This window comes from Mesoplodon mirus, assembly GCF_964341445.2.
Source record: "Mesoplodon mirus genome assembly, chromosome: 16".
Taxonomy (NCBI): domain Eukaryota; kingdom Metazoa; phylum Chordata; class Mammalia; order Artiodactyla; family Ziphiidae; genus Mesoplodon; species Mesoplodon mirus.
In genome coordinates, this window is record NC_138992.1 from 27,986,428 (window position 1) to 28,000,098 (window position 13,671).

At 34.7% G+C, this 13,671-nt stretch overlaps 1 protein-coding gene across 1 annotated transcript in view; it reads left to right on the top strand.

Moving 5' to 3' along the window:
• Window positions 1–13,465, top strand: part of EIF3E (eukaryotic translation initiation factor 3 subunit E) — a 49,758-nt gene extending 36,293 nt beyond the window's left edge. Inside the window, exons 11-13 of the mRNA XM_082601833.1 lie at window positions 11,661–11,763; window positions 12,056–12,190; window positions 13,273–13,465. Coding sequence (XP_082457959.1) covers window positions 11,661–11,763; window positions 12,056–12,190; window positions 13,273–13,311 — 277 coding nt within the window. The 3' untranslated portion in view covers window positions 13,312–13,465. The remainder of the gene's footprint in view (window positions 1–11,660; window positions 11,764–12,055; window positions 12,191–13,272) is intronic.
• The last annotated feature ends 206 nt before the right edge of the window (window positions 13,466–13,671 follow it).

Below are 13,671 nucleotides of genomic sequence, written 5' to 3' on the forward strand. Positions count from 1 at the left end.
AGGTTGTAAGGTTTACGGGGTGATAGTGAAGAGTATGTGGCCAATAGGCTCAGTCCAGGGGGCTACGCTTCTTCATGTTTTTAGAGCTGCTTTAATGGGTTAGGAATATGGCTGAAAATTATGTTAAGCATCTAAGTTGGGCTTTTATAAGTACAACAAATGTCTTAATTCAGACCCCAAGGACTTGGAATCCATGATAATGACCAAAATAGCTAATGTTTACCTTCAAACAATCCATAGAAAAAATTACTGTTCTCTAGTCCAGAGGTTTTTAAACCTAGCTGTACATCAGAATCATCTGGAGAACTTAAAAAACCACCAACAACTTAAACTTAAGAAGAATAAATTTTCTGGCTTTACCCCAGACCTTCTGAATCAGAATCTCTGGAATCAAGGCTCGAGAATCTGGTTTAAAACTTCCCAGGTCCAACCCCTAAAAAACGGAACCATTCTTAGAGTGGGGAGGGGGAGAACTCAGCATCTGTATTTTTCAAAGCTCCTCTAAGTAACCCTGATGCAAAACTTCTTTTTTAAAATTACGCTTCTTATTTTGAGATGATAATAGATTCACCTTCAGTTGTAAGAAATAATGAAGAGATCTCCTATGCCCTTTACACAGTTTCCTTCAATGGTAACATTTTGTAAGCCATAGTAAAATATCACAGCCATCATTATTGTTGTTGATATATTCAGATACAGAACATTTCTGTCACCACAAGGATTCCTCAAATTGCTCTTTTATAGCCATATCCACTTCCCTCCCACCTCTCTTTAACCCCTGGCAACCACTCATCTGTTCTCCATTTCTGAAATTTTGTCATTTCAAGAATGTGCAAAATTTTTTAAAAGATAGTGTTCAGCTTTCTTTTTTTAGATATGATTTGCTTTTATTTATTTTTATTTATCTTTGGCTGCGTTGGGTCTTCGTTGCTGCGCGGGGGCTTTCTCTAGTTGTGGCGAACGAGGGCTACTCTTCGTTGCGATGCGCGGGCTTCTCATTGCGGTGGCTTCTCTTGTTGCAGTGCACAGGCTTCAGTAGTTGTGGCACATGGGCTCAGTAGTTGTGGCTCGCGGAGCTCTAGAGCGCAGGCTCAGTAGTTGCGGCGCATGGGCTTTGTTGTTCTGTGGCATGTGGGATCTTCCCAGACCAGGGCTCGAACCCGTGTCCCCTGCATTGGCAGGCAGCTTCTTAACCACTGCGCCACCAGGGAAGCCCAATGTTCAGCTTTCTAAAGAGGGTAAATATGTATGATATACTTTAAGATATAATTAGTTAAGAGCAGTGTAACTAGTACAGTTGTTGAAGAAGAAAATATTACGGATGTGAATGAGTGCTTCTTGGACATAGCCTTAGAGCTTAAAATCCAGAGGAAGAAACAGGTATTAAATAAAGATAAGATTACAAATTATGATAGGCATTTTGAAGAAAAATACAGAGTAATTAGAATGACATGGACATTATTTGTATATTGAAAAATCAGAGAAGTAATTTGGATTGAAGTTTCAGTGAACTCTGATAATTCTCTAAATGGGATATATTTAAGTAGGCTCTTCCACAATATATTAATTATGACAAATTACTCCATTCACTAGTTTATGCTGGCCTCTCTCTGCTGCTAATTAAAGTTATTTGATATTCGATCTTTTCTAGGGTTGGGCAGGGAAGATTTGTCTCTGTCTTCCTTTCTGTCCCCCAGCAGACGCATATCAAATGCTATTCAGTATTATAAAACGCATGGTTGTTTATTAACTCTTTCCATTTGTGATTTGGAACATTCTCTGTTGATAGGATTCTTCACTAAGTGGCTGTAAGCACATGTGATAGTGTTATCTTTGTAGAAATGCATATTAAGAATGTTTTTATCGGTTTATATACAACCCTATAGATTTGTAGGATAAGTTTCGAATCTGTTTACCATAAAGTATGCAACGTCTGTCAAAAAAGATTACTGTGGTGGGATTTCATTTAGTATAGCCGAATAGTTTATCAGATATGGTGTATGTCTGAAATTTAAAAACTGTTCTAGAATAATTCTTAGACCAGTTTTCAATTGTAGATAAAAGCAAAGTATGGAAGTAATATTTTGAATGTGTATGATAAACATTTTGGAGCATACATTAATATAATTTCCCTATGGGGGTTAGTTTTGGCTTCTCACAAAAGTATGTATTTGCCAACTGCTCTTGCATTTAAGTTATGAAGTCATTCTACTTTGCTTATTTTATTAAGTAACATTTTAGATCTTAATATTTTCCTTAAAGTTTTTATTACCATTTAGCAATTTGTATTCTTAATTATACTTCCTGATGTTAGAAATAAAAAGGTGCGTTTCCAGATGGAGATTAAATCGTTTTAACAGCCATTATCACTGCCATTTCTGTGTTAACTATAAAGTAATATACTGTCTTTTTTTTTATCAGAAGTTTCTTTTTTTTAATTTATTCATTTTTATTTTGGGCTGCATTGGGTCTTCATTGCTGAACACGGGCTTTTTTCTGGTTGCGGTGAGCAGGGGTTACTCTTCGTTGTGGTGCGCAGGCTTATTGTGGTGACTTCTCTTGTTGGGAACACGGGCTCTAGGCTCACGGGCTTCAGTAGTTCTGGTGCACAGGCTTAGTTGCTCTGCAGCATGTGGGATCTTCCCGGACCAGGGCTCAAACCTGTGTCTCCTGCATTGGCAGGCGCATTCTTAACCACTGCGCCCCCAGGGAAGCTCTATACCGTCATTTTTGACTAATGGCGATGTTGCAAAATTCAGTGAGAATTTTCATTTGTCATACACAGAATTTAGCATTTTCTCAGTTTTCTCCTGGTTTCTTTCTCCTATTTCCTCCTAATCTTACAGTTAAACACAGTTTACACTTAACACTTATTCTTTAATTAGTTGTCATAGCATACAGTTATAAAACACTGGTGCTCTTTGGATATGCTAAATAGTTAGCCACAGTCTTCAGTGAAAAGCAGGCTAGAGGTTTCCATAGCTTAATGCTAAAGTCAATACTATTTGAAATAAATTGTGCTTATCAAATAAAATTTGGAAAGCCAGGTTATTTAAACAGGTAATACATATGCCTGTGAAATGCTGGACCCCAAATCCTTATTTGTTAAGATACTAATATAGGGCAGGGGCTATAGGAGGGTTCAGAAAAGGGAGACTGTCTAAAAGATTAGTCATTGAAAACCTGATAAACAATTAGCCTAGAGTTGATGAAAGCCTAATTGGTTCTCTAGATTTAGATTTATTTATTTTATGTGCTTGAGTGGGACCACTGGTCTTAATTACTTCCCAGAAAGAAGAAAAGTATCTGGTTTTGTGCTAAGAGTCTTGAATATGTTTTATTAATGAAACTGAATAGAGAATGAAATACTTATTTTTTCTATGCCTTGATATAGCACTTAGGATTCTATTTTTTTCCCCCCAAAGGAATGATTTATATTTTTATTTAGTCAAAGTTACTAAGCTTTTCCTTTAGGGTACTGGATTTTGTATTTTATTTAAAAGTTCTTTCTCATAATAGGTTTATATGCTATTTATATGTTTTCTTCTAGGACCTTTATGGCTTTATTTCTTCTATTTGAATCCATCAATGATTTATTTGGGAATAGAGAGTAGCTCCCCCCCACCCCCAATAGCTAGCCAACATGATTTATTGAAAAACTATCCTTCCCCCCACTTATTTGAAATGCCACCCATATCACACTTTAAATTCTCATTTATATATGGGACTTTTTCTGAACTTTTTAATCTTTTATAAATTGTGTGTTGATTTCTGAACTTAGCACCAAATACATGCTAAGTTAACTTAGTACCTTTTTTCAAATAAGGTAGATCTATAGTATGTTTTAGTATTCAGTATTTATTTTCCATGTAATTGATAATTGCCACTTTCCCCTCATTTGCTTCATTGTTCTTCTTAATGTCTTTTTCATTAATTCTACTTCAGATTCTTTGCCAGTTTATAAATCTCTTCTGAAAAATGATTATTTTATTAGTTTTATCTTCCTCAAAAAAATCTGGACTCGTTCCTGTTTCTGTCAGGTTCATATTTATCTCTCTTTGTCATTTGTTCTGGGGATTCCCTTAGCTTGTCTACTATGATAGTGCTCCAGTTTCTTGGGCATTATGCCTTCCTTTTTCTTTTTTTATTATCATATTTGGTCATTATCATATTCTTCAGCGGCTTTATAAGGAAGGGTACTTTGGAGGTAAATTTTTTCACATCTAAAATTGTGTATTTGACTCTCATACTTGAGTAGTGGTATTGCTAGGCATGGTATTCTCATTTGAAAACTCCAGAATTTTGAAGACGTGATTCTCTTGCTTTCTAGCTTTTGTTGTAGAAGTCAGAAGCCATTTTTATTCCTCATCTTTTATACAGGTGTTTTGTTTTCCTGTCTAGAAATGTGTGGGGAAGAAGCTTTTTTTTTTGTCCCCATTGCTCTGAAATTTTACAATGATATGCCTTAGCTTAGGTCTGTTTTAATTCTTCATATAGGACCTTTTTAGTTTGGAAGCTCATGCTCTCCAGTTCTGGGAAATTTTCTTGAATTATTTCTTTCTTCTTTATGTTCACTGTTTATTCTTTCTGGAACTTCTATTGTTCAGGTATTAGACCTGCTGGACCAGGCTTCCAATTTTCTTGTCATTTCTCTATTTTCCATCACTTTGTCTTTGTGTTCTACACTCTGGGATATTTTCTCAACATCTTTCAAATCTTAGGTAGATTAAAAACAACAAATCTCTAATGTTACTCTTTAATTTCCAAGAGCCCTCTGTCACTCTTTGAATATTTTTCCTTTATAGCGTTCTGTTCTTATTTTATGAATGCAATACTACAGTGGTTTTTAATTTTGCTAAGGATATTAATGATAGTTTTTGTTGTTTGTTTTAGTTTTCTTTTTTTAAAATTGAGATATAATTAATATATAACAAAACATTACATTAGTTTCAGGTGTACAACATAATGATTTGATATTTGTATATATTGTGAAATGATCACCATAATAACTGTAGTCAGCATTCATTGCCACACATAGTTGCAAATTTTTTTTTCTTGTGATGAGATTTACTCTAAACTATAGTCATCATGCTGTACATTATACCCCATGACTTACTTATTTTGTAACTGTAAGTTTGTACCTTTTGACCCTTCACCCAGTCCCCGCCCCCCTCCCCAATCTCTTCTCTGTAACTACGAGCAATTTTTGTTTGTTTTAGATTCCACGTATAAATGAGATCATATGGTATTTGTCTTTTTCTGTCTGACTTAATTCACTTGGCATAATGCCCTCAAGTTCTTTCCATGTTGTCACAAATGGCAAGGTTTCATTATTTTAATGGTTGAATAATATTCCTGTGTGTGTGTGTGTGTGTGTGTGTGTGTGTGTGTGTGTATCACATTTTGTTCATCCATTCATCCATTGATGGTCACTTAGGTTGCTTTTGTGTCTTGGCTGTTGTAAATAATACTGCAGTGAATATGGGTTTAAGTATATCTTCTCAAGTTAGTGTTTCAATTCCTTCAGATAAATGTTCATAAGTGGAATTGCTGGATCATATGATAGTTCTATTTTTAATTGTTTGAGGAACTAGCATACTGTCTTCCATAGTGGCTATACCAATTTACTTTACCACCAGCAGTGCACAAGTGTTCCCCTTTCTACACGTTCATGCTAACACTTATTTCTTATGTTTTTGGTAATAGCCATTCTAACAGGTGTGAGAGATCTCATTATAGTTTTGATTTGCATTTCTCTGATGATTGGTGATGCTGAGCACCTTTTCACATACCTCTTGGCTATCTGTTTGTATTCCTTGGAAAAATATTCAGATCCCCTGCCCATTTTTAAATCAAATTACTTGTTTTGATATTGAGTTATATGTGTTCCTTCTGTATTTTGGGCATTAACCCCTTAAATACATGGTTTTCAATATTTTGCAATATTTCTCCCATTTGGTAGGTTGCCTTTTCTTCTCATTGATGGTTTCCTTTACTGTGCAGGGGTTTTTTAGTTTGATGTTTATTTTTGCTTTTGTTGCCTTTGTTTTGGGGTTTGTTTTTGGTATCAGGTCCAAAAAATCATCACCAAGACTTATGTCAAGGAACTTACTGTGTTTAGCATACTGTTTTGATTACTGTATTTTTGTGATATAGTTTGAAGTCAAGGTGTGTGATGCCTCCAGCTTTGTTCTTCTTTCTCAAGATTGCTTGGGCTACTTGGGGTCTTATGTATTACTGACTTAACATATTCAGTATCATGTTGTTGTGTCACTTGAGGAGGAGAGCTCTTCAACTAAAAGATGGGAATAAGGGATTTACACAAATATTTTAAATGTCTTTTTAATTTATCTTATTGAAGTATAGTTGACTTACAGTGTTGTGTTAATTTCTGCTGTATAGCAAAGTGATTCAGTTATATGTATACATATTCTTTTTTATATTTCTTTCCATTATGGTTTATTATAGGATATTGGATATAGTTCCCTGTGCTATACAGTAGGACCCTGTTGCTTATCCATTCTATATATAATAGTTTGCATCTGCTAATCCCAAACTCCCAAACCATCCCTCCCCCAGCCCTCCTCTACCTCAGCAACCACAGGTCTGTTCCCTGTCCTTGAGTCTGTTTCTGTTTCATAGATAAGTTCATTTGTGTCATATTTTAGATTTCACATATAAGTGGTATCATGTGGTATTTGTCCTTCTCTGTCTGACTTCACTTAGTATGATATCTCCAGGTCCATCCATGTTGCTGCAGATGGCATTATTTCGTTCCTTTTTATGGCTGAGTAGTATTCCTTTGTGTATATATATCACATCTTCTTTATCCATTCATCTGTCATTGGACATTTGGGTTGTTTCCATGTTTTGGCTATTGTGAATAGTATTGCTGCTGTGAACATAGGGGTGCATGTATCTTTTTGAATTATGGCTTTGTCTGGATATATACCCAAGAGTGGGATTGCTGGATCATATGGCAACTCTTTTTCATTTTTTGAGGAACCTCCATACTGTTTTCTCTAGTGGCTGCACCAATTTACATTCCCAGCAACAGTGTAGGAGGGTTCCCTTTTCTCCACACCCTCTCCAGCATTTGTTATTTGTAGACTTTTTAGTGATGGCCATTCTGACTGATGTGAGGTGGTACCTCATTGCAGTTTTGATTTGCATTTCTCTAATAATTTGCAATGTTGAGCATCTTTTCATAGGCCTATTGGCCATCTCTTGTATGTCTTCTTTGGAGAAATTTCTGTTTAGGTCTTCTGCCCATTTTTTCGACTAGGTTGTTTTTTGTTGTTTTTGTTATTGAGTTGTATGAGCTGTTTGTTTACTTTGGAAATTAATCCCTTTTTGGTCGCATCATTTGCAAATATTTTCTCCCAGTCAGTAGGTTGTCTTTTTGTTTTGTTTATGGTTTCCTTTGCTGTGCAAAAGCTTTTGTTTGATTAGGTTCCATTTGGTTTTTTGTTTGTTTGTTTTTTGCTTTTATTTCTATTGCCTTGGGAGACTGACCTAAGAAAACATTGGTATGATTTATGTCAGAGAATGTTTTGCCTATGTTATCTTCTGGGAGTTTTATGGTGTCATGTCTTAAATGTAAGTCTTTAAGCCTAAAATATCTTCTTTAAGCTGCATACTGACAGGGTTGAGATTTTTAGTGTAATCTAAATAATCTGGAAGTTATTTTTGAGTTTGAAACCTAAATTGAATTAGGTATTTTTCTCAGAAACTCTGCCTTTTGATACATTTTGTCTTAATTTATTGATAAACTGAATTATTTTAAAAACACAAAATTAACATGGTGTAGGATAACTTAAGGCAAGTTTTTGTTTTTTTAAGCTTTAATAGGATATTAAATTTTTATTTTTAAACCTTTACTAATTTTTTCATAAAATCAGTAGAATGTAAGAGAATTGTAGACTTTGAGGATTTCTCTCTATTATTTAATTACTTTTACTGTGTATATTTTCCTGTTACTTGAAAGAAACTGGATTATTGCCACGTTCTCTTACTTATTCTCAGAGTGATTGGTAGCCTAGATAACCTGAGTTACCATCAATAATTTACTAATACTTCTCGGACCTTATTTCAAGTTTTTCCTTGACTTGATTTAAAAGTAAAGGATCAACAAGCACATTGCAAAACAGTAAATCCCCAAAGTGGGATTATGGGTCAGAGTATGCAGACATTTGTGGGTCTTGATGCATGTTGCCAGATTGCTCTAACCATGATGGAATATGAGATTTAGAATATGTATGTAAAGAAAAAAGAGGGATGGAAAATTCTAGGTAGAGTTATACAGCATAGAATTTTCTTTCTTTTATCTTAAAATTTGACCTTAAATATTTCTTTACTTAAACTGTCCTCAAACTTCCAGACTGGAACTGGTTAAACCCTTTTGCAGTCACATAGCTCCTTCCACTTTTTCATCCTTACACTTAAAATAGTTTATATATTTGGGGTATTAGGTGATTGTCCCCAATTTCCCAGTCTCCAGCTTTAAACTTTATGAAAGTGGGGAGCAGACTGTATGTTGTCACAGACATCTAACATAGTTCATATTTTGTTGAATGAATTATTTGGTTGGTGTGTGGTATTCATGAGGAAGAATAAGAGAAGGCTGGAAAATTAGATTGTAGCTAAATTGTAGAGAACCCTGAAAGAGAAACTTGGAAGTTTGAATTTTATTGTTTTGGTAGAAGGGCTCTATTAAAGTTTTGGAAGGAATTTAGGAATGAAGTGGTAGTTGGGTTTTAGGACTAAGCTGACAACTATGTAAAATAGATTAAGGAGAGACTCAAGGTAGATTAGTTAGAAAATTAGGAAATAGTAATGGAGCCCTAGGGTAGGGACTAGGGTAGGAATCAGACAATAAGTATTTATTTAATTGCCTCCTGTATACTGGGCATTGTGCTAATTGCTGGATATATAGCAGTGAACAAAGAAGCTATGATGCATGCTCTTGGGGTACATATACAGTCTATCATGAAAGCAGATACTCAGTAAAACAACTACAGCTCTATGAATGCTCTGAAAAAAATAGGGGGCCATGAAAGCATCAAACAGATCTGTCATGATTGGTAGAGGTGTCTTGGAAGGCTGATGAGGGTGCTGTTTTAGCTGATACCCATGTAACACATAGCTTAGTGAAGAAAAAGGTGGATTAGCCTTTTAAGCAAAAGGCACAGCATGTGCAAAGGTCCTGAAGTGGTTAAAAACATGCTATGTTTAATGAACAGAGAGGTTTAGTCTGGTTGGTGAAGAGGAGAGTCTTTCAAGATGAGAGTAGTTTGGTAGGGAACTTAGATTAGAGGCAGTGGTTAAAGAGATAATTGACAGGACTTCTCAGTTTGATATAGGCAGCAAGAAGAGGAATCTGATCAATAACTTAGGCTTGAGACTGAATGTTTCATTATAATTTTAATTATGTAAACAGCCTGCATAAACAGGTTCTATATTATAATTTTTAAAAATCTGTACAAAACCAACTGTACATAATTAGTAGCTACTAGGAATAACATGTCTATTTTGAAAAGCAGTATATAGAGATCTTGAAGATTGGAGTTTTAATATATTCAGTATAAACTGTTTTCATTTGTGCTTTTCAGAGTAAAATGGTCTTGGCCTCACTTTAAAGAGTTGTATTTTGGGGGAATGCAGGAGACATACAAAAGAGAAATTGTTATAGGAGTTGATAAAATAATATCTTTTGGAAAATATGTTCTTTACCTTTAGAGTAGCAGCTTCAAATAAAAGTATTAGGCAGTTGCTTACTTTAGCAGCACAGAAGAGAATGGAATGTATTTATTTAATTTATTAATTTAATTTATTAATTTAATTTATTTATTTTTGGCTGCGTTGGGTCCTCCTTGCTGCGTGCGTGCTTTCTCTAGTTGCGGAGAGCAGGGGCTACTCTTCGTTGTGGTGTGTGGGCTTCTCATTGCGTTGGCTTCTCTTGTTGCGGAGCACGGGCTCTAGGCACGCGGGCGTCCGTAGTTGTGGCTCGCAGGCTCAGTAGTTGTGGCGCACAGGCTTCGTTGCTCTGCGGCATGTAGGAACTTCCCGGACCAGGGCTTGAACCCTTGTCCCCTGCATTGGCAGCCGGATTCTTAACCACTGTGCCACCAGGAAAGCCCAGGAGAATGAAATTTACACATCTCTAAAATAAGTCAAGTACCTGCAGGAAACACAAGGAGTTTATTGAGAAGCCACAGGAAACACCAGCTGCAGGATTTTTTCCTAGTCAAAAAAATGCCTGGTTCTTTCAGTAAAATGACACACTTCCCTACTTCTAGTAGCTTAAATAAAATAAGGTTTGGTTAGAGAGCAGTAACAAAGAGACTAAGATGAAACCTGATCATGAAATTGAAGTAGTAGTCATGGACTAATTGTTCTTTGTGTTTGCTGAGAATGTGTACTTAAAGCAAAATTGACCATAAAAAGACAGAGAACAGAATTTGACATGTAAATCCAGGGAGTTCTATGGTTGAGTTGGCTCATACTCATCATGATGTTTTTAACATCAAGCATATTTTAGGGATAAATTTTAAATGACTGTCTTCATAGCTTTAGTTTGTAATTTAGTGTGTAATGATTTTATTGATAGCCTAACTTAATTTTTACATTTTGAATGAAATTCTTCTCTTTGACAATAAACATATAAAATAGGGATAGCACAGATTATATTATTCCCATAAAGGTATTTTTATTAACTTGATTGGTTACTTTTAGGTTGGGAGCTCCAGAATTACATAATTATATGATTGGCAATATCTTGAATATTTATATTATAAAATTGGGAATGCAGTCAGATCAGGAATTTTAGTTTATAATATTCTAAGGAATTATTTTGTTACTGATATTCTAGGGTTTTTTTTTTTTTTTCATTAAACCAGTGATAACATTAGAAGGCCTAGCAAGTGTGCAATATCTTCAGTGAAGACAAGTAAAAGGAGACAGTTAATGTTTGTGTCTAACACCTGTGTATATGCATATATGTATACTATCCTTCTAAATACTATACATGCATATGTAGATACTCTTTCATCAGGTGACTGACTGGCTTACCTACTAGCAAGGCTTGTTTGTGTTAGTCCTGATAAATTAAGCTCTGCAGTGGCCTCTTTTTCAACCTGACCATAAATTAGAAAATGCAGATTGGTTGATGACATCAAAGGCTTCAGATCAGGGTCTTGGTGTCTGTCATCTTTTTCCCTCCCCCTCTCCTTTCGTGTTTTCTGTGTATGTGTGTCTGTCTCTTTTCCCTTAAATTCAGTGGCCATTTAGGTTATATAGTGTTCTAGTTCTAGGGAGTGTCCTTAGAATTTATAACAAACATGTAGTGGCCCTGAGTTTTAGTTATGTGTTACATTTTATTATTCTTACTACTGATGTTCCTTGTAATAGAATTTCTGTAATACAGAATATGGGGCCCTACCTTCAAGGATCTTACAGTCTGGTTGGTGAAATGAGATAGATTGTGAACGGTACAAGATAATAGCACAAATATCAATAGTGCACTTTTAAGACTCATAATATTTAAGAGAAGGTGACCCATAAGTACCTAAACATTTCTATACAGAGTGTAGGTCAAAGACTATGTATATGAAACTAAGTTTTTAGACCCAGATAATGTCATTTTTTTCTTTTTTCATTAGCATGTTGGCAGATAAACTGAACATGACTCCAGAAGAAGCTGAAAGGTGGATTGTAAATTTGATTAGAAATGCAAGACTGGATGCCAAGATTGATTCTAAATTAGTGAGTATTATGTTATCTGTGCAAAATACTAGATATCAGTTGCTGATTATTTGATACTTTGGGGAGAAGTTTTTATTAGGACGTTTATTCTATTAAGAATTTTTGTTTTAATGTATAATAGTTTTTTGAAGGCAACAGCAACCTTCTATTTTGTGTTGTTGGATGAATATTGTCATCTCTGTGCATAAAAATATTTGCAACAGGCATGTAGGTTGTGATGTCATCCTCATGACTTACCTGAGAAACTTGGTTGTTAACATTACAGGATCAGTTTCCCTCTGTCTCATTGTAGGGTCATGTGGTTATGGGTAACAATGCAGTCTCACCCTATCAGCAAGTGATTGAAAAGACCAAAAGCCTTTCATTTAGAAGCCAGATGTTGGCGATGAATATTGAGAAGAAACTTAATCAGAATAGTAGATCAGAGGTAAGAACCACACATCTTCTCTTCTGTCTGGGATTTAGCAATAATGTAATATAATTGTTACATGGACTTCATTTGAGAACAAATTAATTTTGGTTGTATCTGATTCTGTGTTTGTTGGGGGTATAAACATTTTATTTAAGAAATTACTAAACGGAAAAGGTTTCTCTCTTAGATGTATTATGCGTTAGTTAAGGCAGCAAAAAAAATTAAGTGTTCCTAGTTTTACCATAATTGGGTTTTTTTCTTTTACCCTTCCTGTGTGCCTTCATTATCTCATTTCCTCGGTGTTTTCAACACATCATTTTGATACTGGCAGATGATAACTTACATGTGTTATCTCTCAAGTGTTTGAAATCATTTTCCTTTCAGTAAATCTAAAGAACTACTTCTGTAAAAATGTTGATCTTCTTATATATATTAGTATTGATTTTATAAAATTTGATTTTATCTGAAAGTCATATTTAATTGTCAGAAAAATATATCCCTCTTTTTGGTAGAAATCCTGCATATTAGATACTAAAGGAATTTGAATGGCCTTGTAATTTTGGGATTCCACACTACCTCTAATGCTCTTTAGTCATTATGATTATGTATAGCTGGAGGGTAGGACATTTTTAGGAAACTGTTGAGGTACATTCAAAGATCTCATTTGATTGAAGTTTTAGCATCAGATTTTGTCCTTAGCATAGTCCTTCAATTTTAAAAGAGAAGGAAGAATTAGGAAATTACTGTCCTTGCCTTTCATCCAAGTCCAGAATAACTGAGCCTGAAAAATAACTTTTATGTACTGGTTGTTTCTGTATGCTTAAGGATCAATTTGTATTGACTTTGGTAATAATATTGGTGATATTGTCATTGTCATACTTTATAATTGGTGAGAAACTGTATCAGATGGTATTTTGGTGTGTTTTGTTGTTGTTCTGAGACACCTCACATTTAGTAATTGAAGAGGTTGTTAAAATCTTAGAGAATGGTTTGGGAGGAGTATTGCTAAAAAACTTTGCTAGTATCACTTTTTTTTGAAACTGGCTTTTCAGAAAGTATTTCTTTTCACCCTGTTGATTTCTCTTTGTGTATTTTAGGCTCCTAACTGGGCAACTCAGGACTCTGGCTTCTACTGAAGAACTGTACAGAAAAAATGAAAAAACTATAAAAGAAAGGTGAAATAATAAAACCATTATACAAAGGTGAAACATTTTATAAACAATTAACATATTTAGCATAAATTTTGGAGAATTTGAATAAAATTGGCTCTGTTTCATTTATGTCATTATATTTCCTTGTGTATGTAAGTGTGTGATTTTTTTTAAACTTTTTATTTTGGAATAATTATAGATTCACAGGAAGTTGCAAAAATAGTACAGAGAGGTCCTATGCAGCCTAAATCTAGTTTCCCCCAATATTTTCCTCATGTGTTACTATAATACAGTATCAAAACCAGGGTATTGACATTGGTACAATGGTGTGAATAGCTCTGTACC